At 35.7% G+C, this 27,847-nt stretch overlaps 7 protein-coding genes and 1 long non-coding RNA gene across 11 annotated transcripts; 3 read left to right on the forward strand and 5 right to left on the reverse strand.

Moving 5' to 3' along the window:
• On the forward strand, nt 854–4,153 carry LOC104754522 (long-chain-alcohol oxidase FAO1-like). Its single transcript, XM_010476732.2, has 3 exons — nt 854–1,551; nt 1,694–1,969; nt 2,284–4,153. The coding sequence occupies exons 1-3, from the start codon at nt 1,321–1,323 to the stop codon at nt 4,033–4,035; spliced, it is 2,259 nt and encodes a 752-aa protein (XP_010475034.1). The 5' UTR covers nt 854–1,320; the 3' UTR covers nt 4,036–4,153.
• LOC104754523 lies at nt 4,644–5,735 on the reverse strand. The gene has a single exon (XM_010476733.2). It carries the CDS (start codon nt 5,511–5,513, stop codon nt 5,052–5,054), a length of 462 nt encoding a protein of 153 aa, XP_010475035.1. The 5' UTR covers nt 5,514–5,735; the 3' UTR covers nt 4,644–5,051.
• LOC104754524 lies at nt 10,201–10,953 on the reverse strand. Its single transcript, XR_762136.1, has 4 exons — nt 10,911–10,953; nt 10,748–10,832; nt 10,551–10,645; nt 10,201–10,432 (listed from the first exon to the last, which is right to left on the reverse strand). It is a non-coding gene; the product is annotated as an uncharacterized LOC104754524 (long non-coding RNA).
• Nucleotides 12,514–13,776, reverse strand: LOC104754525 (phospholipid--sterol O-acyltransferase-like). The gene is made up of 6 exons (XM_010476734.1): nt 13,745–13,776; nt 13,407–13,575; nt 13,224–13,328; nt 13,061–13,145; nt 12,864–12,958; nt 12,514–12,745 (listed from the first exon to the last, which is right to left on the reverse strand). Exons 1-5 carry the CDS (start codon nt 13,754–13,756, stop codon nt 12,877–12,879), a joined length of 453 nt encoding a protein of 150 aa, XP_010475036.1. The 5' UTR covers nt 13,757–13,776; the 3' UTR covers nt 12,514–12,745; nt 12,864–12,876.
• On the reverse strand, nt 14,912–19,716 carry LOC104754526 (phospholipid--sterol O-acyltransferase-like). Of its 3 annotated transcripts, none has more exons than XM_010476737.1 (16): nt 19,352–19,716; nt 18,820–18,955; nt 18,575–18,719; nt 18,310–18,479; nt 18,139–18,215; nt 17,668–17,884; nt 17,433–17,580; nt 17,001–17,100; nt 16,748–16,842; nt 16,381–16,432; nt 16,143–16,214; nt 15,805–15,973; nt 15,622–15,726; nt 15,459–15,543; nt 15,262–15,356; nt 14,912–15,143 (listed from the first exon to the last, which is right to left on the reverse strand). In XM_010476737.1, the coding sequence occupies exons 1-15, from the start codon at nt 19,592–19,594 to the stop codon at nt 15,275–15,277; spliced, it is 1,896 nt and encodes a 631-aa protein (XP_010475039.1). In that variant the 5' UTR covers nt 19,595–19,716; the 3' UTR covers nt 14,912–15,143; nt 15,262–15,274. The 3 variants fall into 3 exon arrangements, with proteins under 3 accessions (XP_010475039.1, XP_010475038.1, XP_010475037.1); XM_010476736.1 differs by having other exon boundaries at nt 17,433–17,586; XM_010476735.1 differs by having other exon boundaries at nt 17,433–17,884.
• Nucleotides 20,011–23,588, forward strand: LOC104754527 (BRCA1-associated RING domain protein 1-like). Of its 2 annotated transcripts, none has more exons than XM_010476738.2 (13): nt 20,011–20,183; nt 20,273–20,326; nt 20,415–20,485; nt 20,584–20,924; nt 21,007–21,213; nt 21,411–21,683; nt 21,771–21,871; nt 21,995–22,181; nt 22,270–22,367; nt 22,470–22,560; nt 22,662–22,827; nt 22,927–23,045; nt 23,127–23,588. In XM_010476738.2, the coding sequence occupies exons 1-13, from the start codon at nt 20,101–20,103 to the stop codon at nt 23,469–23,471; spliced, it is 2,136 nt and encodes a 711-aa protein (XP_010475040.1). In that variant the 5' UTR covers nt 20,011–20,100; the 3' UTR covers nt 23,472–23,588. The 2 variants fall into 2 exon arrangements, with proteins under 2 accessions (XP_010475040.1, XP_010475041.1); XM_010476739.2 differs by having other exon boundaries at nt 21,414–21,683.
• LOC104754529 lies at nt 23,871–25,957 on the forward strand. The gene is made up of 5 exons (XM_010476741.2): nt 23,871–24,148; nt 24,289–24,389; nt 24,483–25,503; nt 25,597–25,694; nt 25,865–25,957. The coding sequence occupies exons 1-4, from the start codon at nt 24,062–24,064 to the stop codon at nt 25,666–25,668; spliced, it is 1,281 nt and encodes a 426-aa protein (XP_010475043.1). The 5' UTR covers nt 23,871–24,061; the 3' UTR covers nt 25,669–25,694; nt 25,865–25,957.
• Nucleotides 25,712–27,336, reverse strand: LOC104754528 (acid phosphatase 1). The gene is made up of 3 exons (XM_010476740.1): nt 26,832–27,336; nt 26,417–26,626; nt 25,712–26,038 (listed from the first exon to the last, which is right to left on the reverse strand). Exons 1-3 carry the CDS (start codon nt 27,257–27,259, stop codon nt 25,861–25,863), a joined length of 816 nt encoding a protein of 271 aa, XP_010475042.1. The 5' UTR covers nt 27,260–27,336; the 3' UTR covers nt 25,712–25,860.

The raw sequence follows: 27,847 nt of genomic DNA on the forward strand, positions 1-27,847 counted from the left end.
TTTTTTTTTTTTTTTTTTTTTTCTTCCCTGGAAACTGTAATTAAAGAATCATATGAATTCAAAACTGAAAAGAAATCACGTAATTCTTCACTTCGTCTCAATTAAGAGCGATTGTTGATGATTTCTTTAAAAACATTTTGATTTAACATTCTACGACCTATAACTTTTCTTTTTCTTGAAAAAAAAAAGAAGAAAAATTCAAGAAAAAGAAAAAGTTGAATCAAGATGTTCAATTGTGAACAAAAAGAAATAGGAAGTAGAGAATGTTGAGAGCTAAAATCATAGAGTTTTGGTTTCCAGATATTGAACTAATTAATAACGTGATAGAGGAAAAAACAAAAATAACTAATTAAAGTGAACGATATTTAGTTGAAAGTGGATCTAAAATTTACGAGGCTAATTTTGTTGTTTGTTCTGTATTCTAATCTTAATTTGGTAAAACTGTAAAAAAAAAAAAACAAATTTAATCAATTGATAAAAATAATATACAGACTTCATATTTAGATTGTTTTGTTTAGAGACCAACCACTTGTAATTTAATCACTTTAAGAAATTAGAACCGACTGATTTGTTATTTGTAATTGTTTAGTGATGTAACCCATGACGCAAGAAATCCATGACAGACAAAAGGTATTATTAAGCCTTTCGACTACAATTTGAGGATGATGTATGTAATGTAATTAAAGAAAGAAAAACAATTGTATAAAATGAAATGGTTTTCACTTTTCTTAATAGGTTTATATGTCTTTTTGGAAAAAAAATAATTATTGCCACCTGAAACACAAACACAAAAAAGGCTGTAATATGGCAAACAAATACTAAAAACTATATAAGACTAATACAGCTTTATATTTTTTTCGAAAATACACATGTGATGTAACATATGTGACAGACAACACTACAATGCAGCGTTTGTCACGTGGACCGCCGTTAAATCCCACACCTGACTGGAGACACATATTACATATACGTATTCGTACTGTATATACGCATATGAATACAAAATACACATACACGTCATATGAGATTACGTATAGTGTGTGGTCTCGCTTTACGATGCAACACAGACGCAACTGAAGCAAACAACAAAAACATAATCTAGGAACTCAAAAAGGAAACAAACTCCTTTCATAATTTTTCTTCGATTACCCAACACTTAAGGCACCGCCTTAGATTATCGGACAACGTTGTTGCAGAGAAATGATCAGACCATAATCAATTCATTAGCATGTCTATATATATATATGTTTGCGTAAAGAAGGAAGGGGTAAGAGAAAAGAGTAAAGACCTCAAAGCTGAAATCAGAGAGTGAAGAAAGAAATGGTAGGAAGAAGAGGAAGCCCTTTGTTGAGATGGAATACGAAACACGAAAACGTCAGTCATGGCTTCTCGGCATCTGACCTCCAAGCCCTCTCTGCCATTTGCGAGGCTATTTTGCCTCCTGTTCCATTGCAGAGCTTAGATCTTGAGATGAAGTTGAAGGTTTTACGCAATGATGCACTCTTATCTTTCTTCAAGTCTTCTCCTGGGCCTCATGTTCGACCAGATGAGGTTTTTTTCTCCAACTTAGCTTTCTCTGTTTATCTGTCACTTCAATAAAGGGCTTTTGTTGTGTAAAATATATAGAGTGATGAAAAGCTAGATTTTCTTGAATACATGTGTAAATGAAATGCGGATAAACTGATAAAAACAGGTCGCAGAGGTGCTGGCGACAAAGGCAATACCAGTGACAGTTATAGTGGTGAGAATAGTTTTGAGAATTCTTACATTCAGATTGGGGACCTTGCTGCTTTGCGGGTTAGTCAATCTTGATAAGGCGAGTTGGCCTTTTCTTCTCAAATTCTCTGAAATCTCTCTGGAGAAGAGGGAGAAGGTTCTTCAGAGATGGAACACACAGTGGTATAACCCTTTAGCAAGAATCGGTTTTATGATGATCAAAGCCATCTTCTTGTTCTACTACTTCACATGGGTAACGTCTTCCATCTTCCTCTCCATGTTTCTGTAACAAGCCATTTAGTTTCTTTAGAGATTATGGAAGTTTGTTTGAAAATTTCCACTAGTATGAGTGTGTATGACTGTGAACATAATAGGTGCAAACATGAATCATATGGCAAATATACTTTTATGATTGTGCTGGAAGTGATTAGTTTGATAATTATGATGTGTGGTTCTATGCAATGCGCTCAACATCATAGCTGTGTTTCTAATCCCAATCATGGTTCTAACTACTAACCAACACGAAATATACATATTTTTTTCTTACTAATTCATATGTATGAACAGACAGATGAAAATACAGAAAACCCAGCATGGGATGCAATTGGTTATAGCGTGGGCATAGATGAAAACGAGGGCATGGAACACAAGGAAAGACCTCTAGAGAAAGGGATCATCGAGACTGATAAAGTAAATGAGATGACCATCAAGCAACGTATGATCAACAAAGGTCTTAAAGTCACAGAGGACAGAGAAAGTGACACTTACAAGATCGAGTGCGATGCAGTGGTAGTGGGTTCTGGCTGTGGTGGAGGAGTTGCAGCTGCAAACCTAGCTAAGTCAGGCCTTAGAGTGGTAGTTCTCGAGAAAGGGAACTACTTTGTCTCCAGAGACTACTCAGCACTCGAGGGTCCTTCCACGTTTGAGTTGTTTGAGTCAAATAGCTTGTTGATGACACATGATGGAAGGTTCCGGTTCATGGCAGGATCAACTGTCGGTGGTGGCTCTGTGGTAAACTGGGCAGCATCCTTAAAAACACCTGATGCTATCATAGAGGAATGGTCAGTGCAACGAGGGATTTCAATTTTTTCTAGCGAGAAGTATAAGGCGGCGATGGATAGAGTCTGCAAGAGGATAGGTGTCACTGAGAGAGTCATCAGAGAAGGGTTTCAGAACCAGATTCTGCGGAAAGGTTGCGAGAAGCTTGGGTTGGATGTGACAACAGTGCCAAGGAACTCAACAGACGGACATTATTGCGGTAGTTGCTCCTTTGGATGCCCAACCGGAGAGAAAAGAGGGACAGATTTAACCTGGCTGGTTGATGCAGTTAACAACAATGCCGTGATCCTAACACAGTGCAAGGCTGAGAAAGTGATCTTGGCGGAAAACGATGCTCACAAAAGAAAGGAGAGCGGACGGAAAAAAAGATGTTTGGGAGTCGCAGCTTCTCTATCCAACCGAACAAGAAAGAAGCTTCAGATCAATGCCAAAGTGACAATAGTGGCTTGTGGGTCGCTTAAGACACCGGAGCTGTTGGCTTCGAGCGGGTTGAAGAATCCAAACATCGGTCGCGGTCTCCATATCCACCCTATCCTGATGACTTGGGGCTACTTCCCCGAAAAAAAATCAGACTTCAAAGGAGCGGCTCATGAGGGAGAGATATTGACTACACTGCACTATGTGCATCCAATGGACTCTACCACAGCTAACATCACACTGGAGACTCCTGCTATAGGACCAGGTACTTTCGCAGCTCTAGTCCCGTGGGTCTCTGGGTCAGACATTAAGGAGAGACTTGCCAAATACTCGAGAACATCTCATATTTTTGTCACGGTGAGAGATGAAGGTGTGGGAGAGGTGAAAGGGGGAATTGTCAAATACAGATTAACGAAAGCGGACGAAGAGAATCTAACCATTGGGTTAAAGCAAGCACTGCAGATCTTAGTTGCAGCAGGAGCAGCGGAGGTGGGCACATACAGGAGCGATGGGCAGAGAATAAAGTGTGATGGAATCAAACATAAAGATCTAGAGGCGTTTTTGGAGACGGTGGACGCGCCAGCAGGAGTAGTGTCGATGAGTAAGCATTGGACTCATTCCATCACAGCGCATCAGATGGGATGTTGCCGTATGGGTGCAACAGAAAAGGAAGGAGCGATTGATGGAAAAGGAGAGAGCTGGGAGGCGGAAGATTTGTATGTATGTGATGCAAGTGTTCTGCCTACAGCTCTTGGTGTGAATCCTATGATCACCATTCAGTCCACTGCTTACTGCATATCCAATAGAATAGCCGAGTTAATGAAGAAGAAGAAGAAAGACTAGTAATAAGAAATGCTCAATCTTTTGTTCTTTCTTTTTACTATCATGAATACAAAAAGAAGCAGGCAGCACTGTGATTTTGTGTTCCAAAACAGCATAGACAAGCACCTAAAATTCAATAGTCATTTTGCCAAAACAACATAGACTGAGCAACTATTCCCAAATTTAAAGAGAGAGAGAGAGATATACACAACAACTTCTCAATTCAGGTTCTGGTTATGCTATGTAATGTAATCAATTCAAAAGAGATAGATATTTACCTCGAAAGTTTGTAGTTTTCTATTGTCTAGAAACAAACGCAAACTCGTCACACCACTCCGACGCAATCGGTATCTTCCACAAAAACTCTAAAAGCAGAGATGAAACAGATCAACGGTTTCCTCGAAGAAAAGTGTGTGTATTCAGAAACTGCATATAGCGTTTTTTTGAGATCCAAAACTGATACTGTCTTTACAACAAGGCCATCACCATTATTTTTTTTGTTTTCCCAGAGCCGGAGATTGAAATCTCCTTAAAACTGCATTCGATATCTAATATCAATCGACCAAGTTCAGATTTTTAGAAGAGAAAACAGTAATTATCAAGATTTGATTTTTAATTCTTGTCATGTATGATCAAATACGATCTCCGATCAAATTGATAAAAGAGATCCAATATGGATCCATCAAAGAACACACAAGAAAAGTTAAATAATTTAAGAGGACAGTTTCAATCTTTCTGATTTGAGAGAGAATATATAATCCATTGACTAATTGATACTTCTGATGTACAAAAAAGAACGGAACCATCTACCTCAAACAACAAACCCTAAAAACTTTCTCAGTCAATTTCCGAGGAAGAAGATGAGAGGAGAGAAGACAGAGAGAGCTTTTTACACAGAGAAGAGACGATTTAAAAAAAAAAAAAACTGAAGAGAAAAAAAAAGAAGGAGAGAGAGAGAGGTTTCGGTTTTATGGCTGTCACGGTTGCCGGGCGACAAACCAATGATCTGTATCCACGTGGACGCCGGATTACGCCGATCAGAGTTTGAGAAATCGGGCAAGCTGGGCAGGATTGACGATACCGGGCAGGTGGGCCCCATCTGACCGGAGAAGATTTGTAACCTCCATGTACCTCTTCCTTTTCGGCTCACTTTCCTCAGCCGTGGTCTCGATACTATGGCTCGGCTTCACCTTCCTTGGATCGACTACTGACGACTGGGCTCGAGCCGGGTTCCATTGCTCTCCGAAGAGTGTGCCGTTGGTTAGGAACTCGTGGCTCAGATAACCGGCTAACATCAGCTGGCTCGAGCCGATCGGCTCGGCTGCTGCGGTTGTAGGTTTCCTAGAAGAAATGGGGTTAACCGCCGGTGGAGGAAGCTTCTTCACGGAGATTTCCGGCGGTTTCTCAGTGACGGAGGAGATGCCGCCGCCGTCTCTTTCTTTGCGTTTATCCGCCGTTAGAACACGACGTGGGGGAAGACGCATCGTTTTGGTGTTCATGGTGCTTCTTCTCTATTGGATGCATGCCACGTCAGCACCCAATTAAAAAAAAATTGAAATATTTGACTGTCCCGTAAAACAGTCAAATCAAAGGGGGTGAAAAAAAAAAATTCAAAAAGTTTCGAGATTTTTATTTTTTTATTTATTGCGAGAGAATAAAATCGGAGCGCTTGAGAGAGAGAAGAGAGAGATGAGAAAGAGGGAACGAGAGGGGATGATGGATAACAGAAAAATCACGGGAATGGGTAGGTTACAACAATTTATAGAGGCTGGAGGTTTAGATTACCCTTCACTTTTCTATAGAATTACATAAATGCCATTATATTTGAATTTACGGGATTGCCCTTTTTTTTGCTTTACCGTTTCTTCAATTTTGGGTTACCCATTGAACATAAATAGACTGACTGATTTGTCCTTTTTTTTGTGTTAGTCTCATAAAAAAAAGTTGTACAAACTATAAGGAATCAAATTGATTTAAGTTTTTGCTTCTTTGGCATAAAGTTATATGAGTACGAGATAAATTTTATAAACCTATTAAAAGTACAAGTTTCGGAATCCAACCAATCCTTATAAAAGTCTCATACATAAAATATGCGTATATGATCATTCTCTATCCTTCTTCTAGTGAGAATGAACCTCTTATTTCCAGATTTTGGCTACAAAACACTGAGGACTACGTTTTTTGGTCATCCTTTTCGAAAACATAAACAAAGCTTTGATCAGTATTTTTATGAGATTCTGAAATAATAATAAAAGACTATTATGTGATTTATATAATTTTTTTATCCATCAAACATCTGTGTGAAGTCATGATCTATATAGTATACAAAACTATATTTAAACAACCCAATGATTTTGAACTACACTTATTTTTTAAAAATATTCAATGATTTTATCATTTATAAGAAAAAAAATACCAGTCTTAAAGTTTATTTTTTACATGGTAGAAATCAAATATATTAATTAAAAATATCACTTTTACTAAACAATTTTTGCAGCTTTGATGCATGCTGAACAAGTTCGACAATACAATTAAATTTCTTTTACTTGCTTTTTTATTTTATTTTTTTCTGTAAAAATTTATCTTTCTATATGTGGCTATATGTAAATGCAGAACACGCACACACGCTAAATGTTAGGGAGAAATAAAATTGATTAAAGGTTTAGACTTTTTCCTCGTTTACTTTCTAGTTATTTGTTAGCACCTCAACATTATACAGTTTCAACGATGACGAGAAATCAAATTCAAGAAACGACCAAATTACGAAAAAAACTAATAATAATGGTTGAGCATTTAAAATGACAATTATTAATCCCTTATATCAACAGATTTTGCAATTAGTTTGAGTTTCGATTAAAATAGGAGTTATTAACATCACACTAAATATTTTAAAACCATAATGTCAAAATTAATCATTTAAAACCCATATGAATACCCAACTGTATATAGTTAATTGACATGTAGGATGTTAAGAATCACCCATATATTATAGATATACTATATATGAGAAAAGATAGTATCTAAATGAATTAATACATATATATTCTTATTTTTATTATAACATTTTAAGAAGTAGTAACATTTAGCTAGTATTTTAGATTTATTTTAAGTTATTATGTTAATCATATAATATACTATAAACTAATCTTTTCTTACGAAGTTATGAAAATTGACGTGTGTTGGATAGTTTCATGTCCAATATACTGAAAAAATAATGCCAAGTTATTAAAATACACAAGAAAAATGAACGGATGCATGTCCATTATTTTTTAATAAGGGAGGCAAATATGGAAAAAAATCAAAGGACCCAAATTTGAGGGGGACCATAAAATTGACTGAAAACATTTAATATCGATATATATAAAGTATTAACTCTCGTATAAAAAGTTCAAAACTCATGTTCAACCAAACCATCACACCACCTAGCACTTTAATTCTTCCACCTAATTATGCTTTGTTCCCTCTCCCCCTCTCCCAGTTGCTTATCAGAAAACGTAAAATCCATAAAAAGTAAAAGATTCACTTCTTATTTCCTAACTATTACTTTTAACTTGTTATGAAATATATATACCTATAGATAAAAGATACATTAATAAAGATATATTTCGGTTTAATCATAAAAAAATCATCTATCCCTCTATAATTCAGTCAGAAAAGTATAACAATGTTTTTTTTTTTTTTTTGTGTGGTCATGATAACAATGTCGTGTTTATTATCATTAATTCAAATAAAATCTTCATTGTCTTCCATACGGTTTTGCGAACTCAATAAGCTAGAGAATAAATGGTACTACCAAGCAAAAGTAACAACATTCAGAATTGTTTTTTTTCTCTCTATTGAAATTTTAAAGGGAATAGACCAAATCGCACTTGAAGTTAAAAGAAGAAGAAAAAAAGAAAAATTCTTTTAATATGGGTTTACACTACTTTAGCCGTGACGATCAANGCGAGAGAATAAAATCGGAGCGCTTGAGAGAGAGAAGAGAGAGATGAGAAAGAGGGAACGAGAGGGGATGATGGATAACAGAAAAATCACGGGAATGGGTAGGTTACAACAATTTATAGAGGCTGGAGGTTTAGATTACCCTTCACTTTTCTATAGAATTACATAAATGCCATTATATTTGAATTTACGGGATTGCCCTTTTTTTTGCTTTACCGTTTCTTCAATTTTGGGTTACCCATTGAACATAAATAGACTGACTGATTTGTCCTTTTTTTTGTGTTAGTCTCATAAAAAAAAGTTGTACAAACTATAAGGAATCAAATTGATTTAAGTTTTTGCTTCTTTGGCATAAAGTTATATGAGTACGAGATAAATTTTATAAACCTATTAAAAGTACAAGTTTCGGAATCCAACCAATCCTTATAAAAGTCTCATACATAAAATATGCGTATATGATCATTCTCTATCCTTCTTCTAGTGAGAATGAACCTCTTATTTCCAGATTTTGGCTACAAAACACTGAGGACTACGTTTTTTGGTCATCCTTTTCGAAAACATAAACAAAGCTTTGATCAGTATTTTTATGAGATTCTGAAATAATAATAAAAGACTATTATGTGATTTATATAATTTTTTTATCCATCAAACATCTGTGTGAAGTCATGATCTATATAGTATACAAAACTATATTTAAACAACCCAATGATTTTGAACTACACTTATTTTTTAAAAATATTCAATGATTTTATCATTTATAAGAAAAAAAATACCAGTCTTAAAGTTTATTTTTTACATGGTAGAAATCAAATATATTAATTAAAAATATCACTTTTACTAAACAATTTTTGCAGCTTTGATGCATGCTGAACAAGTTCGACAATACAATTAAATTTCTTTTACTTGCTTTTTTATTTTATTTTTTTCTGTAAAAATTTATCTTTCTATATGTGGCTATATGTAAATGCAGAACACGCACACACGCTAAATGTTAGGGAGAAATAAAATTGATTAAAGGTTTAGACTTTTTCCTCGTTTACTTTCTAGTTATTTGTTAGCACCTCAACATTATACAGTTTCAACGATGACGAGAAATCAAATTCAAGAAACGACCAAATTACGAAAAAAACTAATAATAATGGTTGAGCATTTAAAATGACAATTATTAATCCCTTATATCAACAGATTTTGCAATTAGTTTGAGTTTCGATTAAAATAGGAGTTATTAACATCACACTAAATATTTTAAAACCATAATGTCAAAATTAATCATTTAAAACCCATATGAATACCCAACTGTATATAGTTAATTGACATGTAGGATGTTAAGAATCACCCATATATTATAGATATACTATATATGAGAAAAGATAGTATCTAAATGAATTAATACATATATATTCTTATTTTTATTATAACATTTTAAGAAGTAGTAACATTTAGCTAGTATTTTAGATTTATTTTAAGTTATTATGTTAATCATATAATATACTATAAACTAATCTTTTCTTACGAAGTTATGAAAATTGACGTGTGTTGGATAGTTTCATGTCCAATATACTGAAAAAATAATGCCAAGTTATTAAAATACACAAGAAAAATGAACGGATGCATGTCCATTATTTTTTAATAAGGGAGGCAAATATGGAAAAAAATCAAAGGACCCAAATTTGAGGGGGACCATAAAATTGACTGAAAACATTTAATATCGATATATATAAAGTATTAACTCTCGTATAAAAAGTTCAAAACTCATGTTCAACCAAACCATCACACCACCTAGCACTTTAATTCTTCCACCTAATTATGCTTTGTTCCCTCTCCCCCTCTCCCAGTTGCTTATCAGAAAACGTAAAATCCATAAAAAGTAAAAGATTCACTTCTTATTTCCTAACTATTACTTTTAACTTGTTATGAAATATATATACCTATAGATAAAAGATACATTAATAAAGATATATTTCGGTTTAATCATAAAAAAATCATCTATCCCTCTATAATTCAGTCAGAAAAGTATAACAATGTTTTTTTTTTTTTTTTGTGTGGTCATGATAACAATGTCGTGTTTATTATCATTAATTCAAATAAAATCTTCATTGTCTTCCATACGGTTTTGCGAACTCAATAAGCTAGAGAATAAATGGTACTACCAAGCAAAAGTAACAACATTCAGAATTGTTTTTTTTCTCTCTATTGAAATTTTAAAGGGAATAGACCAAATCGCACTTGAAGTTAAAAGAAGAAGAAAAAAAGAAAAATTCTTTTAATATGGGTTTACACTACTTTAGCCGTGACGATCAAAGTAACTGCACTCTTAGCTGTACCCAAAATATCATATGCTCGTAATAGCAAAAAATTCACAAAAGAATACCTTTGCGTGAGAAATAGAGAGAGCAATAAGAATTGACCGTTTTTAACCTTTTTTTCTATCTTCTAACCGGGAGAGTAAAATGCAGATGAAGGAATAGGTCATTTGCTGTAAAAAGTTATAAAAAGAAAGTAAAATTGGTTAAAGATTTTTGTTGTTTGTGTGACATCCAAATTATATCCACGATAAAAAGAGAGTGTGGGAAAAATGTTAAAAGTAATGTGACCTGAACAGGAAATTTATATGTACTGGAGCAGCATATTAGCAGATGTGTTCCTCAATCTACAACTTTGTCCTAAGTGAACATCCCCGAAACTGTATCTGTATATTTGATTTCACAAATATAATTACAGCAACCAGATCAGTAAATTACAGATTCCAAAATAATAGATAAGATAAGAAACTTTGGATGGGAAGTAAAACCTGTATTCACAGTATTCTTGCCAAGCACAACAGGCTTTCCCATAATCCCAGTAGCAATCCGCATCTCTAAGTGGCCCGCGCTTGGCTGCGACAAAGTATTTACATTTGTACCCAAAAGCAACATGAACTGATGATAGAAGAGCCAATGAATTTTTTCTTTTACCTTTGGTGACAAATTTGGACTTCGCACCAGGCTGAATGTCATGNAACTATATTTAAACAACCCAATGATTTTGAACTACACTTATTTTTTAAAAATATTCAATGATTTTATCATTTATAAGAAAAAAAATACCAGTCTTAAAGTTTATTTTTTACATGGTAGAAATCAAATATATTAATTAAAAATATCACTTTTACTAAACAATTTTTGCAGCTTTGATGCATGCTGAACAAGTTCGACAATACAATTAAATTTCTTTTACTTGCTTTTTTATTTTATTTTTTTCTGTAAAAATTTATCTTTCTATATGTGGCTATATGTAAATGCAGAACACGCACACACGCTAAATGTTAGGGAGAAATAAAATTGATTAAAGGTTTAGACTTTTTCCTCGTTTACTTTCTAGTTATTTGTTAGCACCTCAACATTATACAGTTTCAACGATGACGAGAAATCAAATTCAAGAAACGACCAAATTACGAAAAAAACTAATAATAATGGTTGAGCATTTAAAATGACAATTATTAATCCCTTATATCAACAGATTTTGCAATTAGTTTGAGTTTCGATTAAAATAGGAGTTATTAACATCACACTAAATATTTTAAAACCATAATGTCAAAATTAATCATTTAAAACCCATATGAATACCCAACTGTATATAGTTAATTGACATGTAGGATGTTAAGAATCACCCATATATTATAGATATACTATATATGAGAAAAGATAGTATCTAAATGAATTAATACATATATATTCTTATTTTTATTATAACATTTTAAGAAGTAGTAACATTTAGCTAGTATTTTAGATTTATTTTAAGTTATTATGTTAATCATATAATATACTATAAACTAATCTTTTCTTACGAAGTTATGAAAATTGACGTGTGTTGGATAGTTTCATGTCCAATATACTGAAAAAATAATGCCAAGTTATTAAAATACACAAGAAAAATGAACGGATGCATGTCCATTATTTTTTAATAAGGGAGGCAAATATGGAAAAAAATCAAAGGACCCAAATTTGAGGGGGACCATAAAATTGACTGAAAACATTTAATATCGATATATATAAAGTATTAACTCTCGTATAAAAAGTTCAAAACTCATGTTCAACCAAACCATCACACCACCTAGCACTTTAATTCTTCCACCTAATTATGCTTTGTTCCCTCTCCCCCTCTCCCAGTTGCTTATCAGAAAACGTAAAATCCATAAAAAGTAAAAGATTCACTTCTTATTTCCTAACTATTACTTTTAACTTGTTATGAAATATATATACCTATAGATAAAAGATACATTAATAAAGATATATTTCGGTTTAATCATAAAAAAATCATCTATCCCTCTATAATTCAGTCAGAAAAGTATAACAATGTTTTTTTTTTTTTTTTGTGTGGTCATGATAACAATGTCGTGTTTATTATCATTAATTCAAATAAAATCTTCATTGTCTTCCATACGGTTTTGCGAACTCAATAAGCTAGAGAATAAATGGTACTACCAAGCAAAAGTAACAACATTCAGAATTGTTTTTTTTCTCTCTATTGAAATTTTAAAGGGAATAGACCAAATCGCACTTGAAGTTAAAAGAAGAAGAAAAAAAGAAAAATTCTTTTAATATGGGTTTACACTACTTTAGCCGTGACGATCAAAGTAACTGCACTCTTAGCTGTACCCAAAATATCATATGCTCGTAATAGCAAAAAATTCACAAAAGAATACCTTTGCGTGAGAAATAGAGAGAGCAATAAGAATTGACCGTTTTTAACCTTTTTTTCTATCTTCTAACCGGGAGAGTAAAATGCAGATGAAGGAATAGGTCATTTGCTGTAAAAAGTTATAAAAAGAAAGTAAAATTGGTTAAAGATTTTTGTTGTTTGTGTGACATCCAAATTATATCCACGATAAAAAGAGAGTGTGGGAAAAATGTTAAAAGTAATGTGACCTGAACAGGAAATTTATATGTACTGGAGCAGCATATTAGCAGATGTGTTCCTCAATCTACAACTTTGTCCTAAGTGAACATCCCCGAAACTGTATCTGTATATTTGATTTCACAAATATAATTACAGCAACCAGATCAGTAAATTACAGATTCCAAAATAATAGATAAGATAAGAAACTTTGGATGGGAAGTAAAACCTGTATTCACAGTATTCTTGCCAAGCACAACAGGCTTTCCCATAATCCCAGTAGCAATCCGCATCTCTAAGTGGCCCGCGCTTGGCTGCGACAAAGTATTTACATTTGTACCCAAAAGCAACATGAACTGATGATAGAAGAGCCAATGAATTTTTTCTTTTACCTTTGGTGACAAATTTGGACTTCGCACCAGGCTGAATGTCATGCCACATCTGAAGCCATAACTCCCGCATCAGAACTGGAGATCTAACGATATTCCTGTGATTTGCTGCACAAAAATGATTATTGGCTCGTTACCAATGCAAGATTCTCTGAGTGCTGCTTCTTTCATATGTTCGTTACTCACTCTTATCAAGCTCCCAGACCGCAGTTCTCTTTCCTGGAATGCTCTCAGAGTCTTCATAAAAGGTTATGTACTTAACCCTTGGTGCTTTTGTCATGTTCGCTATGATGTCTGACCCATGCTCATGTTCAGCATTTAGCTCCACATGTACATCACTTCCATCGTGTTCTGGCTGTTGTTTTTTTTATCCCAATGAGAATCTATTATAACTTTATACGAGTTCTTGAGATGTACAGATATATATGATTTTTAGGAGGAAAAATTGCTGGTGACTTAACATATAACCAGAAAGGTGCACTTAAAGTTTAATTTATTTAAGGTGAAGAACTGAAAAAGGGTACCTGGGGAGCCATTGTTATGTTAACTTTAGGTCCGAGCCNATTACGAAAAAAACTAATAATAATGGTTGAGCATTTAAAATGACAATTATTAATCCCTTATATCAACAGATTTTGCAATTAGTTTGAGTTTCGATTAAAATAGGAGTTATTAACATCACACTAAATATTTTAAAACCATAATGTCAAAATTAATCATTTAAAACCCATATGAATACCCAACTGTATATAGTTAATTGACATGTAGGATGTTAAGAATCACCCATATATTATAGATATACTATATATGAGAAAAGATAGTATCTAAATGAATTAATACATATATATTCTTATTTTTATTATAACATTTTAAGAAGTAGTAACATTTAGCTAGTATTTTAGATTTATTTTAAGTTATTATGTTAATCATATAATATACTATAAACTAATCTTTTCTTACGAAGTTATGAAAATTGACGTGTGTTGGATAGTTTCATGTCCAATATACTGAAAAAATAATGCCAAGTTATTAAAATACACAAGAAAAATGAACGGATGCATGTCCATTATTTTTTAATAAGGGAGGCAAATATGGAAAAAAATCAAAGGACCCAAATTTGAGGGGGACCATAAAATTGACTGAAAACATTTAATATCGATATATATAAAGTATTAACTCTCGTATAAAAAGTTCAAAACTCATGTTCAACCAAACCATCACACCACCTAGCACTTTAATTCTTCCACCTAATTATGCTTTGTTCCCTCTCCCCCTCTCCCAGTTGCTTATCAGAAAACGTAAAATCCATAAAAAGTAAAAGATTCACTTCTTATTTCCTAACTATTACTTTTAACTTGTTATGAAATATATATACCTATAGATAAAAGATACATTAATAAAGATATATTTCGGTTTAATCATAAAAAAATCATCTATCCCTCTATAATTCAGTCAGAAAAGTATAACAATGTTTTTTTTTTTTTTTTGTGTGGTCATGATAACAATGTCGTGTTTATTATCATTAATTCAAATAAAATCTTCATTGTCTTCCATACGGTTTTGCGAACTCAATAAGCTAGAGAATAAATGGTACTACCAAGCAAAAGTAACAACATTCAGAATTGTTTTTTTTCTCTCTATTGAAATTTTAAAGGGAATAGACCAAATCGCACTTGAAGTTAAAAGAAGAAGAAAAAAAGAAAAATTCTTTTAATATGGGTTTACACTACTTTAGCCGTGACGATCAAAGTAACTGCACTCTTAGCTGTACCCAAAATATCATATGCTCGTAATAGCAAAAAATTCACAAAAGAATACCTTTGCGTGAGAAATAGAGAGAGCAATAAGAATTGACCGTTTTTAACCTTTTTTTCTATCTTCTAACCGGGAGAGTAAAATGCAGATGAAGGAATAGGTCATTTGCTGTAAAAAGTTATAAAAAGAAAGTAAAATTGGTTAAAGATTTTTGTTGTTTGTGTGACATCCAAATTATATCCACGATAAAAAGAGAGTGTGGGAAAAATGTTAAAAGTAATGTGACCTGAACAGGAAATTTATATGTACTGGAGCAGCATATTAGCAGATGTGTTCCTCAATCTACAACTTTGTCCTAAGTGAACATCCCCGAAACTGTATCTGTATATTTGATTTCACAAATATAATTACAGCAACCAGATCAGTAAATTACAGATTCCAAAATAATAGATAAGATAAGAAACTTTGGATGGGAAGTAAAACCTGTATTCACAGTATTCTTGCCAAGCACAACAGGCTTTCCCATAATCCCAGTAGCAATCCGCATCTCTAAGTGGCCCGCGCTTGGCTGCGACAAAGTATTTACATTTGTACCCAAAAGCAACATGAACTGATGATAGAAGAGCCAATGAATTTTTTCTTTTACCTTTGGTGACAAATTTGGACTTCGCACCAGGCTGAATGTCATGCCACATCTGAAGCCATAACTCCCGCATCAGAACTGGAGATCTAACGATATTCCTGTGATTTGCTGCACAAAAATGATTATTGGCTCGTTACCAATGCAAGATTCTCTGAGTGCTGCTTCTTTCATATGTTCGTTACTCACTCTTATCAAGCTCCCAGACCGCAGTTCTCTTTCCTGGAATGCTCTCAGAGTCTTCATAAAAGGTTATGTACTTAACCCTTGGTGCTTTTGTCATGTTCGCTATGATGTCTGACCCATGCTCATGTTCAGCATTTAGCTCCACATGTACATCACTTCCATCGTGTTCTGGCTGTTGTTTTTTTTATCCCAATGAGAATCTATTATAACTTTATACGAGTTCTTGAGATGTACAGATATATATGATTTTTAGGAGGAAAAATTGCTGGTGACTTAACATATAACCAGAAAGGTGCACTTAAAGTTTAATTTATTTAAGGTGAAGAACTGAAAAAGGGTACCTGGGGAGCCATTGTTATGTTAACTTTAGGTCCGAGCCAATTCTTGCACCAAGAGAGTGAATGATAGGGTACCTATAAGAGATCAATTTCATAATCAGTGATTCAGTAAAAGTAGTGGAGAGTCAGTATTGCAGTTTACTAGAGAACATGGCAAGCAGTGTTCCAGAAGTAAATCTTGTATTATTAGTCTTAAGTAGTTTTGCAACACAATAATTTGAAACCCAACTTCTGAACTTACCGTCTCATCCCCAGTTATAGGTCCAGCATTCCCATCAACCACAGTTCCAGACCTGCAAATATTGTAGTAAGAAGATATGAACTAGTCTACGGACTAGGGTTACTTAAGCAAAAAGTTTAAAAGGACGACTACTCCTAATTATACAAAGTTCAGAAGTGAGTTCTTTTTGATATAAGTGTCATGTTTCATGCAATAGTTTCACAGCTCTTTCTACTTTAAGCCACTGACCATTCACTAAGCTCAAAAGGAATGATTAAAAAGTACTTAAGTTCTTCAATAATTAGCTTATGCATATAAGATAACATGCCACTAGACGGACACAGAAGACCTTGCATTCCTGATTACTTCTGCTATTGCGGAAATTTACCTTGACACGAGGGAACCTTCAGTTTCGTAAATGACATCAGTAATGATCCAGTTATCAGGATAAGGTTTGCCACTTGGGGCAAAGTAATAACCAACCTATTACAGACAGCTTCGTACATTTAGAATCTTTAACACTTAGAATAAGACGCAAGTGAGATGATAAAAGCATAAATCAAATAGAGAATGCATTTGCAAAACAAAAAGGATATAATAACAAAACAGACACATAATGTAATATGGAGAATGCATCATACCTCTGTCTTTAAATGAGCCCCATATATGCAAAATACATTTTTTATAGGTGGTCTCTCCCAAGGAGTCAGAGGGTTAAAAACAGGGTCATCATGATACAACCTGCAAAGTACACTTAGCATGTTATATATAATTTTTATTTTGAAGATTGACTAAGATTTGTAAAACACAATTGACACTACTAGTTCCTGCCAGAGTCAGAACAAACTACACAATTGTGAAAATTAATCAACTAAATAACCCTCTTTTGCCTTCATAACTGTAAGCGACAGAGACACTCTATAATATAAAGAGAGGGCACACTGATAGTCAATAATAACGTTTTCGATAACACTTATTCTCTTATATTAAGATAAACAAAAAATTTGCAGTCCAAGGAGCCAGCAAGTGTTGGTCGATGAGCATAATTTCTTATCAAAAAGAAAGGTACATACTTCTTTAACTGGTGTAACATCCTCTTGCTATCTGGGTCATAGTCTTCAATTGCTTTGAAAAGAGTCCCATCTGCTAGTTCACGGGCTGTGAACGACAATAGGGTGGGAAGACCACATTCCATGCTCGTCATGTTGGCTAGAGCTGTTTCTGTAACTGTTGGATACGCATCAAAGGAACGAAATATAAGAGGGAACATTCTTGGTGTTAATTTTCGTTGCATATACAGATTCTTACCGCTAGTGGAAGGAATTTCAATGTTAATGATATTCGTCGGCCAGCCAGAATATTTCGATTGATATTCCTCGTCATTACAGTGGTATACGCGCTTATCTTTCTTTGCAGCACCACCAGAAAAATGTGTCCAGAATGTGTTATCACCTATGCAATTCTTTGAAAATGGCATAAGCCACAACGAAGAGGCAAACGAATTGGACAACAACCGAGCAGTTCCCTGAAGCCTTGCCAACAAAAAACATGAGAAGCGCATGTCAGTGTACAATGTGGTTTAGCTGTATTAGCAAATACCGCTGAAAGGTATACTATCCACAATATGTTCCTTAACAACTAGCCACTTCTAGATCTACAGATACAATATCGAGTACAGCTGTTTGATTAACAAAACTAACACTTTCAAAGGAAAAATCCCTGAATTATAAGACCTGGTGGATATCAACTAATTAAAACTAATAAGAAGTCAGAGGTCACCTCAGAAACAGGAAGGCCAAATGTTACACCAGAGAGAGTCGATTTAATTGCCTCAACTGAACCAAGAAGAGGAGCTCCTAAATCAACAACAAATCAGGTATTGAGCTCAATACATCAGGTCACAAAGTAGATAAAAATTAAAATAGTAAGTTGAGGATATTTGGGCAGTACCAACAGCAAAATAAGCATGGATATGCTGATCAAGCCACTCCAAGTAATGTTTTGGTGCAATTTCTAGCCTCAGCCATTCCAGAAAGTATCTGAACACATTATTACCCATTGAATGGGCAAAAACTATAGAAGGGCCGCCACGGAGTTTTAAGGCAGTTTCAAAGGTCAACCTGCAAAAGAAAAGACGAACAGAGCTCTTTGCTTATCTTACATAAAAGAAAGAAAGAAAAAGATAAAAGATAATAGCCTGATGAGGAGAACTAACTTGAGCTTGTGAAAGTAAAGGTCACGCTCTTCCAATTTGGTTGGTGACAATCTCCAGTCGTATGGAACAGCGACAATTGCATTAGCTTCTATGCCAAACTCAACACACCACTTAAGCCACTCTTTCCAGACAGTAGAAAGAGGACCTGAAAAACAACCAAGTTACTGTACTTAGCCATATTATCACAACAAAAAGATTATTCAATTCAAGAAAACTCAAAAGAAAGAAAAACAATTCAAAAGTACCTGTTATGTAACCTGGATCCAATTCTGTGATCGCTGAAAGACCACTGTCAGGCCGTGACTTACACTCAGGATGGTCCGTTTGATTATAAGGATCTAGCACCATACACTTATACCAGCAGTTCACAGCAGATAGAAGCTGTAAACAATCCATCACGTTGATCAGTAATCAACAAACAAATGAATCACAATGCACTTGTAAAACGTTTGACCTAACGTTTTCTAACTACTAAGGAGCACACTCTTATCCTTGAACAACTTGCAGATCTAGTTGAGCCAAACAAGGCGAATACTAATTTAACGTTCATCGCACAACATTCAGTGAACCAAAAGCGATGGAAAAAACTAGCGGAGTCAACTGTTTTCTATGACTCTAATCTCAGATTAAGAAATATCAACAAGAGGCGTCAATGTCGACAAATTGATGAATCAGTAAGAGCGATGAGACATGCTTCTTCGCGATACATCATCAAGAAGGAACTCAACCGACACAATAGGGAGCGATGATCAAACGACGGAAATGAAGATCACGTACCTTAGTGGTGTCTAGCCAGACGAGGTCGAGCGGATTGAAGTCCAACGGAGTGTATGGGCAGTCAAGGATCGACCACGCTCGCAACTGCGTCGACGCGAATCCCGGAATGATTATACCTGACAGCTTGGAGTAGTCGCCGTGAAACTCGGTCTCATCCTCCACCGCAGCTCCGCCACCACAAATCAAGAAAAAGACGGCGATGACGGTGAAAGAAGCCGTTATCGATTTCAAATTCGCTCCCATCGTTCGCGGTGTCTCTAACTACTTCTCATTCCTTCGCCAGAGCCCAGAGTTTAGGAGGAAAAGTAAGAGAGAGGAGAGAGATAGGAGAGAGCGTGTGTGCTGTTTGGGGACCTTTGGGAGGAAGAGTTGAAAAGTTTTTGGAAGCGTCCTCACTTTCCAAATATACCCCTAAGCCAATAAAAACCCTCGGAACAATCTAGAGGGTTAGAGTTAGTTATTCCTCAATCCTTATCTCGTCGTAACAAACAAATGGGCTTTTAGTGGGCTTATGAAACTGAAAATTCAAAATATTTCGAAATTTTCGTAACAAACAAGCTGGCGGTTTAATTCACATTTTCTCCCGCTTAATCAAAACAGAAAACGCCCGCCATTTGATATCAATCGTACACGCGTCCCAATATTCTCAAAGTAAATACTAATCGCACGGAGACGAAACGAGGAAGCGTCTTTCTTCTCTTCGGCATCAAATAGCTTCTTGTCACTCAGATCTGGTTTTTGGTACTCTAATGGCGGATTTTACCAACATGCTGATGAATCCATGGGTTCTCCATCTCCAGAAGCTCGAGCTCGAGCTCAAGTGCCCTCTCTGGTTCGTTTCGTCTCCATAATAAGTTCGATTAGTGATTATTTTCATGGTGTTATTGGATTGGTAACAATGATCTATTTATGTATCTGCAGCTTGAAATTGCTTAATCGACCGGTGTTGCTTCCTTGTGACCACGTTTTCTGCGAGTAAGATTGTCTACTTCCCTCTGTTACTCTCTCTTTACATATTTGTTTTCAATTAGATTCTGATGTATCTCTGGAATCGATTTGACAGTTCATGTGTACACAAATCTTCGAAAGTTGAATCAAGCTGTGCTGTGTGCAAATCTAAATATCACAAAAAGGGTTAGTCCTTTTCAATGTGTTCTTATGATTCAATGTGTTTTTGTCTCTCTATGAATATTCGTGTTAAAGACAACTGTGTAAATTACTTTCACGTGCAGCTCAGAGGAACCTTCATTTCATGGAAAGTGTTATAAGCATTTACAAAAGCTTGAATGCTGCTGTTAGTGTTCATCTCCCACAATTACAGATTCCGAATGATTGCAATGCACTGAACAATTCCAACAGCCCAAAAGACGGTGGATCTGAAGATTCTGAGATGACTGACAAGGATGCAAGCAAGCTCAATCATGGTGGTGATTTCTCTAGTCGTGATGGTTCTCCTCTTCCGACCTCTGAAGATAGTAGTCCAAGACCTAAGCATCAGGATTGGACTGCAGAGAAGTTGCGTGATCATCTCCCATTATATGAGTTCGAATCAGAGAACGACGCTGGCTATCATGTAAGAGTAAATATAATTGATCTTTTTGATTCATCTGGCAACATTTAAATATTTAATGATCCTCTTTTTTACGTTGCTGCAGACACCTGAAAGTCATAAAGGACAAGCTGCAAAAAATCCGAGTGACATCACTGCTTCTGAGCAGCCTGGCAATGCTGCAAGGAAGCGGATTTGTGGTATCCGTGAAAGCAATCCGAATCCTAAGACTCAGGATGGGACTTTGCTGCGGTTGATGGAGAGCCTCCGGTCAGATGATCCCACTGATTATGTTAAAGTACAGAAACATCAGGTGCATTCTCGTCTTGCTTTACAAGCTCACCATTTTTGATTCATCAGTTCAGTTCATGAATTATGATGCTTTCTTAATCACAGATTCACATTTTAAAGTATAGTGTACTTCAGTTTTGAATATCCACCAATCTGAATTTGTTGGTCCTGTCCTTGAGATTAAACAACTTAAATTGTGTATTGATCCTTTGTCTCCAGCAGTTACCTCATACAGAACAAGATACAAAAAGGAAACGTGACATCACCGCTTATGAAGCAATGGAGAATCATCTGAAAGTTCCCAAGAGGGAGAAGAACCTGATGCAAAAAGTTGATGATATGGACTGCAATGATAACTGCTCTGCAAACTCTGATGATCAGCAAATTGGGAAAACCTCAAAGGCATCAGATTTTACACCACATTTAGTTTCCGATCAATCATCATCCAACATAACCATATGTGGGTTCTGCCAATCCGCTAGGGTATCTGAGGTAAAACTGAAGCTTTCTTTTGCATAATAAAAACTGAGCTTTGTATTTCTGAAGTATTACTCAATTGGCTGAATCAATATTTGTTAGGCCACTGGAGAAATGCTGCATTACTCTAAGGGAAAACCAGTGGTTGGAGATGACATCTTCCGGTCCAATGTTATCCATGTCCATAGTGCATGTATCGAATGGTATACATAATAACTTACAATTTCTCATCTTTGATCCTGCAAGTCCATGTGCATATAGTTTGGCTACGGTGTTTAACCCTTATGCATAATGAAATTACAAAAAGAAGTTGAATAAATGTTCAGGGCACCGCAAGTTTATTATGAAGGTGACACAGTGAAGAACCTGAAACCAGAATTGGCAAGGGGAATGAAAATCAAGTGCACTAAATGTAGTCTAAAAGGGGCTGCCTTAGGCTGCTATGTCAAGTCTTGCCGGCGAAGCTATCATGTTCCATGTGCAAGGGAGATGTCCAGATGCCGTTGGGATTATGTATGTTTTCCCACATTCTCATTTGCACATAAGAATTAGTTACCAAAGTTCCAATTGTAATGTGAGATTGTTTTCTTGGTTCTTACAGGGGGACTTTCTTCTTCTTTGTCCGGCTCATTCTTCTGTCAAATTCCCAAACGAGAAGTCTGGACATCGCGTATCCAGAGCTGAGCCCTTGCCAAAAAGGTATAAAATCATTTTCAGCATATGATGTTAAAACTTACGGTTTGACATCATTATTCTTTCTTATAATAGCAACTAATAAATCTCATTACCTCTCTCCCTCAGGACTCCTGCTGAGCTATGTTCTTTGGAAAAAACGCCGGCTATTACAAAAGACCTTGTTCTCTGTGGATCAGCACTCTCTAAGAGTGATAAGGTCAGTAGAAAGTTTCTCTTCTTATAAGAAACTCTGTTTGTGGATTTACCACTTTTGGTAAACAAAAAGACTAATTTTATCATTGCATTGCTATTCCCCAGAACCTAATGGAAAGTTTAGCCGTTAAATTCAATGCAACCATATCAAGGTACTGGAACCCAAATGTTACACATGTGATTGCTTCAACAGACGAAAAAGGAGCTTGCACAAGAACTTTGAAGGTTCTTATGGGTATTCTGAATGGAAAATGGATTATCAATGCAGATTGTAAGTTAGTTTGCTCAATCAGGAGTTTTCATGATCTTTTACTTTTCACCATTAAGAATTCTTCATCTTTAGCCTTATCAACCGTGCGATTGTTTCTAGGGATGAAAGCAAGCCTTGAAGCTTCTGAACCTGTTGATGAAGAAGCATTCGAGATTCATCTTGATAGTCAAGGATGTCAAGATGGACCGAAAGCTGCAAGACTCGGAGCAGCAAGTAATGTAAGTATTAAAAACAAACCAAAACAAAATTTGAAAGTGCTGTGTTTGGATATCTAACTCTAAACTTTCTTTGTCGAGTAGAAACCAAAGCTCTTTGATGGCTTGAAGTTCTATTTCTTTGGAGATTTCTACAAAGGATACAAAGAAGACCTTCAGAATCTAGTCAAAGTTGCTGGAGGTACAGTCTTGAACACAGAGGATGAGCTAGGTGCAGAAAGTAGCAACAGTGCCGATGACCAAAGATCACCGATTGTGGTTTACAACATTGATCCTCCAATTGGATGCGCCTTAGGGGAAGAAGTCACGATTATTTGGCAAAGAGCTAATGACGCAGAGGCTTTAGCTAGTCAAACTGGGTCTCGGCTGGTTGGTCACACATGGCTTTTGGAGTCCATCGCTGGTTACAAGATACACCCTATAATTTAGCTAATTTAAAGAGGCAATACACAGACATGTTTCAGTTTCACTATAATACGTAAGATTGTTGTAATCTTGTATTCTAAAATTTTTGTAAGATAACAAAACAGATTCGTCTTTGTAGACAAATAATTTATTGTCCATTAGAAAAATTAAAAAGAAGAATCTCGAAAGAATTGGAAAACTTACTGATTAATGACAAATTAATTAATGTTTATAGGGATTAATGAAAATTAAAGTGTAACGATAAAGTGATTAAATTAATGGTGCGCAACGGACCAATTAAAAAAGCTTTGATAGGTGTCATTGGTGGGTCAAAATTGTAACGGTCACTTACTTTATCTTCCCAAATCACACACTATTAATTAAGAAAAGGAAAAATAAAGAAAAATTGCTAAATAAAAAACCCTAAATCCCCAATTCCCAAAGTTGAACAAACACTTTTTTTCCCCCGCTCTCTCTTCTCAGTGATCGTCCCCACCAAACACCACACCCCCCGCTCCTCCTCAATTTCAATGTCGACCTATTTTAATGCTTGATCGAAACACGCGAATGCATTACTCTTCATCTCTCAGTAGACCTTGAAAATCTCGGAGATTATGGTTTGCTTTTGGGGTTGCTTCGGTGGCCGGAAGAATCGCCGGCGTCAGAGACGCAGGGAAGAATCCGATCAAGCTAATGAAAACGTAAGTTTCCTGAGAATACCTCTTTTGTGATGAATTTGCTTGAGTAACGCTAAATTCCAGATAGATCATCTCCGTGTTTATTCAATTTTAACTTCCATTGATTTTGCTTGACCCGAAGAACTTGTTTGTTAATGCATTAGAAACTCTCTGTGGAATCTGCAAAATCTGATCATGTGAATGTTAGATTCCCCACGGTTGACGAAATCCCGAAGGCTTCTGTGATTCCAATCACTGAGATTTGGTTAGTGTGATTGATTTCGTTTCGTACCGTTTCCTCTAGATTCAATTGGTTTTTTGAGCTTTGTTCAGAACCTAATATATGCTGATTTTACAGTGACGAGGCTGAAGTGAAAGGTAGTCCAAGCCCGACTAGGAAGAGAGTCACATTTGACTCTAAAGTCAAAACCTATGAACACATTGTGGTTGAAGTTGAACTCTCGGAAGAGAACACAGAAGAAGTCAAATCTGAAGAGAGGCCATTGGAGTCTACCAAGACTGATAAGTCTTCTTCTCAAGAGATCGTTGACGTTGCCTCAAACTCCTCAGATTCGTATCCTTCAAACCACAGATACAAGAACTGCAGAGAAAGCGATGATGACTTAGAGGAGGATGAGTTAGACTGCAGTGAAAGCGATTTCGATGAAGATGAAGAATATTACAGTGATGTTGGATTTAGTGATGATAACTTGCATAATAACCCAATCAAAGAAGTTTTGGGGGATAAAACAGAGGAGATTGAGGCAAAACTGAGAAGTTCTGTTGAGAGTGTTAAAACAGGAAACCACTATGATGCCGCCCAAGGAGTACTTAACCCGGTTGAGAATCTCACTCAGTGGAAATCCGCTAAATCCAAAGGGAGAACAATGCAGAAACAGTCTCAAAAGGAGAACTCTAACTTCATCTCAGGTCAACCAGAAAAAAGGGATTCCTCTTCTTTAGGCACAGACCCGCAGAATGATGATATTACACTCAGCTTCAAACCAAAGAAACTGAGAAACCAAGAAGTGGCCATTGATGCTAGCCTTTCAACGTGGCTCTCAACATCTGAGACAGGTAGTGATTGCAATAGCGTCTCTATGTATACCTCTACACCCGAGAAACACAAGTCTAGCTGCTCATCAAAACCGGTTAGAATCAACCATGATGATAGACCTGTATTATGCGCATTAACATTGGAGGATATCAAACAGTTCTCGGCTTCATCTACGCCCAGGAAATCACCGAGCAAGAGCCCTGATGAGACACCTATTATAGGCACAGTTGGTGGTTACTGTGGTAATCACTCAAAGACAATAGATTGCGGCTCTGAAACTGCATTCAAGGGGATACCGAACACCACCAGCAAGTACAGAGAGGTAAGAATGAAGTACAATAGGCATATCACTTTTAAAACCAACTGAGTGTAAGAATCTATTTTTCTAGAGAATGACAATTCTGTGGAAGTGCAGGATAAGAGCGTGAATTGGCATTCAACACCATTTGAGGCAAGACTGGAGAAAGCTTTGAACAGAGATAAATAATGGTGCAGCAGTCATTTTAACACTTGGTACTGTAAATCATTGGTTGATCGTGTCTGATATGATTTGTAACATATAACCATACTATTTGTTTGTTTGGTATTGGTCAATAAACCTTTGTTTTTTTAAGTCTCTTGATATAAAAATGACACGAAAAAGGGAGAAAACAAGAATCATAGTTTTGTTTTGTTTTGATCAGGCCACATAGTAGATTGAGTTAGGGAGCTTGAAGGTTCTCTTGGGAAGAGGACAACCTGCGAAACTGCTCCATTGATCTCCCATCACTCCCCAGACTCTGTAACCAAGACTCGTTAGCCATGTCCTCTTCTCTGACTTGTACTGTTTTACTTCCTTTTGCTCATCTTCTAGCCCCCTGCATTGTTCAGTTTTCTTGTTAGAGTAAACCAGAATAACTAGAGGGGTGTATAAAATCTGTTTTGTGCTCACTTGAAGTGAAATGGAAACTACTCAGGTATTAAGGATTGGAGAAACTTGGCTTTTCACTCAATTTGGTTATGAATTGGTTTAACGAATATATGAACCAAATCGATGTATCTCAACTTAGATTGGACAAACTTGACATTTTGGTTCGTTTTGGTTTGGAGACTATAGTAATTAGTAACCGATTAGAGTTTGGTTTACAATATCCGTTTTGGCATTTGTGGTGGATGTGAAGCTAATCAAGGTTTCAATGGTTATTACCGGTTTAAAGAATGCATGAACTGAAATTCGATATCCGGTTTAGTTGTACCTGAGCATTAGGTTGGACCAGCCATAGTAACCGGCTTGGATGAGGTTGTCGACGGTGGCGGATCTGAGATATTCTTTCCGGGAAGAGATCAAGAAGATCTTAATGCCTTTTTCTCTGATCTCGTGGTACAGTTTCTTCATGTGTGGTACTGATGGTGCGTTGGTCTTCTTTATCCAGTCCTCAAATTTCGTCGAGTTCAACTTCTCTCCTCTGTTTTTCAATCCATTATCATGAGAAAAAAAAAAGAGAGAAAACAAGAAAATTAACCCATGTGTTTAATCCAAAAACTAAACTGAACCGAAAATTAAATTTTAATCTCTTTAGTCAGTGCTAGGGTTTTTTTACTAGACTTCATAAGTAAAAAGTAACACACACGTCAATTCAAATCGGTTAAGGTAGAGAGAATATAACTTACCCGAAGAAGCCATTTTTCTTGTGGTAAGGTATGGTAGAGAGAAGCGTGTCGTCGATGTCAAAGATCCAAGCGTCCATACCATCACACTTAGACTTGCTACAACACATGCTCCCGAAATGAAGAATGACCTCATCAACGGCTCTCGCCACGTCATCCTTGTACTGCGATGAAGTCATGTAGTCCTCAATGTGCGATACACACTCCTGAGGCACCACATCGAAGTTTCTGATGTTGTTAACCTCCACGTTGATCCTCCAGCTTTCACAGTACCCTTTCAAGTTCGTCTTGATCGCTGAAGAAACGGCAACGTTCTGGCTTGACGACGAACCTAGTCCTTTGAGTTGGTTCAAGATGTTCCAGTCACCAGCTGAGACGACTCCGACCAAGAGTGAGGCTAATGCTAGGGAAAGAAACATGGATCGGTCCATGTTTGAAAGAAAGAAAAAAGAGTTTTTGGATCTTGAGATAGTTTGATCACGAGTGTGTATAATAGAGAAGAAGAGTAGTATAAGTAGAAGAGTCAGAAGTGGACCTAGCTAAATAATAAAGGAAAAGAATTATTAATATCCAAATCTAAACCCATGTTTGTTTCATTAAATCATTTTTAAATAATATTTGGTTGTAGTTATATATTTTAGGGTTTCGATTATATCGTTGTCATATGATCGAACTTTACAAGTTTTTATTGGGGACAAAATTATGAAAGTTTAGCTTAATATGCGGGAGAAAAAAGAATTAAAAAAGGAGAAAGATGAGGATAAGAAAGATAATCGCTAAGAAGTATGATTGTATGAGCAATTGATCTCCTTGATTAATGGCGATATAATTGTCAAAAAACATTGCAACATGTATCTAGATGTATAAATATAATCTATTTGACTATCGGCACATACATAGTGCAAGTATATGTTATCGGAAATTAATATTTGAGAAAGAAAAAAATTGGAATTTAAGCGAGATGGATGATAGTGTGGAATAGTTGTAGATATAATAATTGATGCAATCAAAATCAAACA

This window comes from Camelina sativa, chromosome 17 (genome assembly GCF_000633955.1).
Source record: "Camelina sativa cultivar DH55 chromosome 17, Cs, whole genome shotgun sequence".
In the NCBI taxonomy this organism is placed as follows: domain Eukaryota; kingdom Viridiplantae; phylum Streptophyta; class Magnoliopsida; order Brassicales; family Brassicaceae; genus Camelina; species Camelina sativa.

Bases quoted from the DNA above. Each gene is read 5' to 3' on its own strand.
- LOC104754522 (XM_010476732.2), top strand. From the start codon at position 1,321: ATGGTAGGAAGAAGAGGAAGCCCTTTGTTGAGATGGAATACGAAACAC. The intron at 1,552-1,693 runs GTTTTTTTCTCC...TGATAAAAACAG, and splicing joins CTCATGTTCGACCAGATGAG to GTCGCAGAGGTGCTGGCGAC. The intron at 1,970-2,283 runs GTAACGTCTTCC...ATGTATGAACAG, and splicing joins TGTTCTACTACTTCACATGG to ACAGATGAAAATACAGAAAA.
- LOC104754523 (XM_010476733.2), bottom strand. From the start codon at position 5,513: ATGAACACCAAAACGATGCGTCTTCCCCCACGTCGTGTTCTAACGGCG.
- LOC104754525 (XM_010476734.1), bottom strand. The intron at 13,329-13,406 runs GTGAGTAACGAA...ATTTTTGTGCAG, and splicing joins GGTCTGGGAGCTTGATAAGA to CAAATCACAGGAATATCGTT. The intron at 13,146-13,223 runs GTAAAAGAAAAA...ACTTTGTCGCAG, and splicing joins GTCCAAATTTGTCACCAAAG to CCAAGCGCGGGCCACTTAGA.
- LOC104754526 (XM_010476735.1), bottom strand. From the start codon at position 19,594: ATGGGAGCGAATTTGAAATCGATAACGGCTTCTTTCACCGTCATCGCC. The intron at 16,843-17,000 runs GTATGATGCATT...TGTCTGTAATAG, and splicing joins GGGCTCATTTAAAGACAGAG to GTTGGTTATTACTTTGCCCC. The intron at 16,215-16,380 runs GTAAGTTCAGAA...GATCTCTTATAG, and splicing joins CTATAACTGGGGATGAGACG to GTACCCTATCATTCACTCTC.
- LOC104754527 (XM_010476738.2), top strand. From the start codon at position 20,101: ATGGCGGATTTTACCAACATGCTGATGAATCCATGGGTTCTCCATCTC. The intron at 21,684-21,770 runs GTAAAACTGAAG...AATATTTGTTAG, and splicing joins AATCCGCTAGGGTATCTGAG to GCCACTGGAGAAATGCTGCA. The intron at 22,368-22,469 runs GTATAAAATCAT...TCTCTCCCTCAG, and splicing joins GCTGAGCCCTTGCCAAAAAG to GACTCCTGCTGAGCTATGTT.
- LOC104754529 (XM_010476741.2), top strand. From the start codon at position 24,062: ATGGTTTGCTTTTGGGGTTGCTTCGGTGGCCGGAAGAATCGCCGGCGT. The intron at 24,149-24,288 runs GTAAGTTTCCTG...TTAATGCATTAG, and splicing joins CCGATCAAGCTAATGAAAAC to AAACTCTCTGTGGAATCTGC. The intron at 24,390-24,482 runs GTTAGTGTGATT...CTGATTTTACAG, and splicing joins ATTCCAATCACTGAGATTTG to TGACGAGGCTGAAGTGAAAG.
- LOC104754528 (XM_010476740.1), bottom strand. From the start codon at position 27,259: ATGGACCGATCCATGTTTCTTTCCCTAGCATTAGCCTCACTCTTGGTC. The intron at 26,627-26,831 runs GTAAGTTATATT...ATTGAAAAACAG, and splicing joins AAGAAAAATGGCTTCTTCGG to AGGAGAGAAGTTGAACTCGA. The intron at 26,039-26,416 runs GTACAACTAAAC...TGAACAATGCAG, and splicing joins TGGTCCAACCTAATGCTCAG to GGGGCTAGAAGATGAGCAAA.